Source organism: Dipodomys ordii, unplaced genomic scaffold, assembly GCF_000151885.1.
Source record: "Dipodomys ordii isolate 6190 unplaced genomic scaffold, Dord_2.0 Scaffold118, whole genome shotgun sequence".
NCBI classification, from domain to species: Eukaryota; Metazoa; Chordata; class Mammalia; order Rodentia; family Heteromyidae; genus Dipodomys; species Dipodomys ordii.
In genome coordinates this window covers 1,565,085-1,570,697 of record NW_012267334.1, presented here as the reverse complement: position 1 = coordinate 1,570,697, position 5,613 = coordinate 1,565,085, and the positions used below count along the sequence as shown (strand labels likewise).

General features: G+C 66.3%; 1 protein-coding gene across 1 annotated transcript in view; it reads left to right on the top strand.

The window, feature by feature from the left end:
• Positions 1-3,838, top strand: part of Lhx3 (LIM homeobox 3) — a 5,868-nt gene extending 2,030 nt beyond the window's left edge. Inside the window, exons 2-6 of the mRNA XM_013029425.1 lie at positions 737-908; positions 1,738-1,940; positions 2,374-2,525; positions 2,607-2,775; positions 3,420-3,838. Coding sequence (XP_012884879.1) covers positions 737-908; positions 1,738-1,940; positions 2,374-2,525; positions 2,607-2,775; positions 3,420-3,838 — 1,115 coding nt within the window. The remainder of the gene's footprint in view (positions 1-736; positions 909-1,737; positions 1,941-2,373; positions 2,526-2,606; positions 2,776-3,419) is intronic.
• Positions 3,839-5,613: the final 1,775 nt, after the last annotated feature.

Sequence of the window (5,613 nt, the reverse complement as noted above, 5' to 3'; positions counted from 1 at the left end):
TCTGAATTAGCAGGTCCCGCCTGCCGCCCCAAACCCGCAATCTCTGCGAGCAGAGTTGGCCAGGACCGGGCGCTGGTCTAGTCACAGCGGGAGGGCACCCCACACCGCCTGCACACCCCACACCGCCTGCACACCCCACACCGCCTGCACACCCCACACCGCCTGCACACCCCACACTGCCTGCACTCCCGCGTGGGGAGCCCCGCACACCCACCCAAAGGCGGGGAGTGCTGCTGTCACTGACGCCTGAGGGTCTGACAGACCCCCGAGCCCGGGGGCTGCACCGCGCAGCCTCCAGAAAGAACGCCCCGGCCGCACAGTTGCTCTAAGTCAGAAGTTAGAGGCGCTTCGCTGGTGCTCGGCAGAGTAAGGAGTTGTTTTTCCCATTCACGGCCTCGGCTTCCCAGCCAGTCCCCCACCCCGTCCTCCACCCCGCACCAGAGGTAAGGTTTCCCTTTGATTACAGCCTGGGTCCTTCCTGGCTATGTGAACATCTTGGGGTGGACAGACCCTTGGCCCCAGAAACAGCCTGGTCCCCCTCCTTCCTGCTCACACGCATTTCTAGATGCTCACGTGCGTTTGCTCTCATCTCCCAAGTCACCGCCGGCCAAGGCGGGGATCCCTGCCTCCCTGAACCGGGAAGCTGGGGGCCTGGGGACCGCGGGGGCTGGGCCTGGCTGGGGAGAAGGTAACCTCTCCAGCCCGGCCCCTGCCCCAGCCGCTCCTCTGTCCACAGAGATCCCGCTGTGCGCCGGCTGTGACCAGCACATTCTAGACAGGTTCATCCTTAAGGCTCTGGACCGGCACTGGCACAGCAAGTGCCTCACGTGCAGCGACTGCCACGCGCCGCTGGCCGAGCGCTGCTTCAGCCGCGGGGAGAGCGTCTACTGCAGGGAGGACTTCTTCAAGTGAGCCCGTGCCCGCGGCCCAGGGGGGGGCCGGGCTGGAGGGGAGGCCGGGCTGGAGGGGAGGCCGGGCTGGAGGGGAGGCCAGGGCACAGCCTGCCGCAGGAAACGGGGAGTGTGGCCCGACCGGGCCGGGCCCCAGACCGCCTGCCACCCAGGCTGCCGTCCGGGGCCTCAGCCAGCTCCGAGTACGCCTGGCCAGCAGGTCAGAAATTATTACTTAAAATAATAGTAACTTGAGCCAGCTGCTAGTGGCTCACGCCTGTGAGTCTAGCTCCCGGGAGGCTGAGATCTGAGGATCACAGTTCAAAGCCAGCCCATGCAGACAAGTTCTTTAGACTCTTATCTCCAACCAGTCACCAAAAAGCCTTGGGAGTGGAGCTGAGACTCAAGTGGCAGAGTGCCCATCTTGAGTTGAAAAAGCTAAGGAATGGTAGGGTGTAAGCCTCTGCATTGGCACAAAAATTAATAATTTGTTTTGTAAATAATGGAATTCGTTTAAAAAAAAAGAGGAGCTCCATTTTGCAGAGCTGTGTAGACGCACTCCCTCGGTCTCGGGCTTTTCTCCCTAGAGGGGAGGGAGCAGCATAGCTCCCGGCCGCGAAGGGAACTGGGGCCCCCCGTCCCAGGTGGAGCAGGCTCTGCTCGTCCCCTTGAGGACTTCTTGGTAGTTTGAGGCCCTGCCTGGGCTGCAGACCTGACCAAAGGGCTGGGCTTGTGGAGCCTTCCTCCGGGGTCTTCGGCCGGCGCGGCTGCGCACCTCTGACCCGCTCTGGGCGTAGGAGCGTGGAGCCGCGGGGCTGAGCCGCGCCCTGTGCTTGTGCGTCCGCAGGCGCTTCGGGACCAAGTGCGCCGCGTGCCAGCTGGGCATCCCGCCCACGCAGGTGGTGCGCCGCGCCCAGGACTTCGTGTACCACCTGCACTGCTTTGCCTGCGTGGTGTGCAAGCGGCAGCTGGCCACGGGAGACGAGTTCTACCTCATGGAGGACAGCCGGCTGGTGTGCAAGGCGGACTACGAGACGGCCAAGCAGCGAGGTCAGTGTGCGGCCGGGACGTGGGACGCGGGGCCAGCCTTCCGGCGAGACCCTCGCCTCCACGGAGCGTGGGATTAAGTGGTTTGTAGCTGGGTGGTAGAAGCACCTGGAAGTTGTGTGGATTCTGTGACTATCAGTACGGCTCTGAACTATTCGCCAGACACCCCATGACAACCCCAGCCTCACCACACCTTCAGGGTAAAGGGGTTGGAGGCCGGTGTGGAGGCTGGAGGCGGTGTGCAATGGACAGCGGGTTCTCATGAACAGCCTGGTGGCCACAGAAGCCACCTGTGTGGACACCTCTCCCGTGCGGCCGCCGGCGCGCGCCCCATCGCTCTGACAAGGCCCTGGAGAGCATGGGCCCTGGGGAGGGCATTTGGGCGAGCTGGGCGCTGGGCGGAGGGCACAGCTGGCCTCACCGCTGTCCTCTGCAGAGGCTGAGGCCACGGCCAAGCGGCCCCGCACCACCATCACCGCCAAGCAGCTGGAGACGCTGAAGAGCGCCTACAACACCTCCCCCAAGCCAGCCCGCCACGTGCGGGAGCAGCTGTCCTCCGAGACCGGGCTGGACATGCGCGTGGTGCAGGTCAGCGCTTGCTCCCCGACCTGGAGCTGCCTGGCAAAGCAGGGGGACCCTCTGCGGGCCCTCACCACCCCTACCCCCCAGGTCTGGTTCCAGAACCGCCGGGCCAAGGAGAAGAGGCTGAAGAAGGACGCGGGCCGGCAGCGCTGGGGACAGTACTTCCGGAACATGAAGCGCTCCCGGGGCAGCTCCAAGTCCGACAAGGACAGCGTCCAGGACGGGCAGGACAGCGACGCCGAGGTCTCCTTCACCGGTACGGAGGCCTCTGCCCCGCGGGCTGGTGGGTCACGGGTGTCTAAGGAGAGCCTGGGCTCCACCCGTGGCTGTGAGTTTCTGAGTTTCCTCCTTGAAGCCATTCATGGGTCTGGGCCACCCACCCAGAACCAGATGGGGTGCCGAGTCCCCGTGGACCCCCGTCTCAAAGCGAGCACCGCCTCCTGAGGGGGATCCGGGTTGCCGCTTTGGCTCCCGCACCCCGCAGTGGCTTTTGGGGGGACAGGCGGTGCGGTTTGGAGGTCAACTGTAAATGTCCAGGCTTCTTGGAGGGGGAAGGGGTAGAAAGGCGCCTCCATCCTCACTAGGGATACCCCAACATGCCCCGAAGCGCCCCCTCCTCTTTGGGACTGCGTTGTGACCTCAGGCCGCTAGCTTAGCTTCTGGGGCTTGGATTTCCTCCCCTGCAAAGTGGAGGTGGCAGTGGGCCGGGCTCCGGGCTGCTGGGGCAGACTTCCAGCTCTGATGGGGGCCGGGAACCCCGCCATTTCCCAGTCGCCCCGCGCCGGCCTCAGGGGGACGCGGGAGGGCTCGGGCTGGCTGCTGCGCTGTGGGGGGTCCCGTCCCTCCCCCCAGGGAGCCACACGTGGAAGGCAGCCCTGACAGCTTCCCTTTTCGTTGCAGACGAGCCGTCCATGGCCGACATGGGTCCGGCCGGCGGCCTGTACGGCGGCCTGGGGGAGCCCACCCCGGCCCTGGGCCGGCCCGCCGGAGCCCTGGCCAGCTTTGCGCTGGAGCACGGAGGCCTGGCGGGGCCGGAGCAGTACCGGGAGCTGCGCCCCGGCAGCCCCTACGGCCTGCCGCCCTCCCCGGCCGCCCCGCAGAGCCTCCCCGGCCCCCAGCCCCTCCTCTCCAGCCTGGTGTACCCCGACTCCAGCTTGGGCCTCGTGCCCTCAGGGCCCCCGGGCGGCCCCCCGCCCATGAGGGTGCTGGCGGGAAACGGACCCAGCTCAGATCTATCCACGGGGAGCAGCGGCGGTTACCCAGACTTCCCCGCCAGCCCCGCCTCCTGGCTGGACGAGGTGGACCACGCGCCGTTCTGACCGAGGCCGCTGCTCCACCAGCCACGGGGGCTTGGCTGCCGGGCAGCGGCGAGGGGCGGCCACTGTCTCCCAGCACCGCTGAGGCCAGCGGGACCGGAAGCTGGGAGGGCGGGCGGCGGCCTTGCCTGATGCCAGCTGCCCTCTCACTCCTGGGGGGGGGGAATTCCAGGCTCCTCCTCAGACGTGGGTGACCCGTGTGGCAGCTGTTTTGTAGGCAATGTCCCCTTAGGACCAGATAACGGCACTTGGGGCTTTTCGATGGTATGGGATCTGTCAAAGTCCAAACACTAGCCTGCTTTCAGTTCCTAGAGGACCTTTCCTTCCTCCAGGGCCTCAGGGCTACAACGCCCCTCCGGGGGGCTCTGGCACCCCGCCCCCAGTGCTCCAGGAGCCTGGGGCCCCTTCTCCAAGGTTGTGGTCAAGTCTTTAAGCCCAAGGTTTAATCCCCTCCTCACGTGCACAGGGCCAGCCCAGGCCACAAGGCCCGGGATGCACCGGCTAGCAGAGCTGTCGCCAGCAGCCACAGCTCTCCGCTCCAGTGGAAGCGGCCAGCGGGGGAGGCGGGCTGGGCTCTGGTCCTGGGAGTGCCCGGCAGCCCGCCCCAGAGACCGGCAGCTGTGTCAGCCAGTCACGCCCTAAAACCAGGCCGTGGCTACCTGTGGGTTCTGTGACTGTCCTGTGGCGTTTATTTATTCTCTGGTGAGCAGCTCTTTCCAAGACTTCAATAAATTTGTCGGTTAGGTTGGCTGGCTCGGCGTGTGTTGGGGCGCTGGGAGAGGCGCCCAGAAGTGTCTGCCGGTGGGAGGCGGGGCTGCTCCTCGCAGCCTTTGGCCCCCGGCCCACAGTTGGGCTCCCTTTGCCCTGGATCTTGGCCAAGCTCCAGAGCCGTAAAAGGAGGGGTGCCCCAGCGTCTGCCCTGGGTCCGGGGAAGGAGCAGGGACTGGTGTGCGCAGGGAGGGCCGGGACCCGGCGCCGGCACCCGAGCCCTGGGGCTCGCTGTGGTGTGAGTGGTGTGAGTTCCGAGCTGAGCTGGGAGCCCACCGCGAGCCCCAGTGCGAGACCTGACCCCTCCCTCAGACCCGTGGACTCGCAGAACCGCAGTGACAGTCCCTGGAAGGAGAGACCTCAGCGAGGGCCAAGGCCCCCCCACCTTACGTGGGTGCTCCCTGGGGGGAGGGAGGGGGGAGGACAGATGGGCAGGAGGCCACGCCCCAAGCAGACCCCGGCCCTTCCCACGGGGGGGGCCTCCTCCCAGGGCCTCCCCCAAGGTTAGTGGTGGGAGGGGTGGGCTGGAGCTTTCTCGGGGGACTGGGAGGGTCCCCTCCCCTGAGGGTGGGGCCCTTGCAGGGTGGGGCTGAGAGAAGCTTCTAAGGGCTCCTGTGCCCCCTCCCCAGCCCCCAAGTCTCCCAGTGCTGGCTGTTCTGGAGGGAGGGAGGGAGGACGGGTGAATCCCTTTCCTGAATCCCACAGGGCCTGGGGGAGGGGAGGAGGAGGGAGGAGGATGGAAAGGGAAGGGAGAAAGGGAAGGCCCCAGTCCAGCTCCGCGGGGCCGGGCAGTGTTGGAGCTGGAGCAGACGGGCTGAGGGACATTCGGAGAACAGGCCCGGTGCCTGGCCTCGCTGGCCAGGCTGCTGGCCTTCTGACATGCACAGACCACAGCGTCCACTGGGCTGAGTCAGACTGGACCCTGCACCCCCAAATCCGTCTGCAGAGCCCCTGGTGCTGCCCGTTCGCAGCAGGGAGACGCTGCAGAAGAGGACATTCTTGTCATGGAC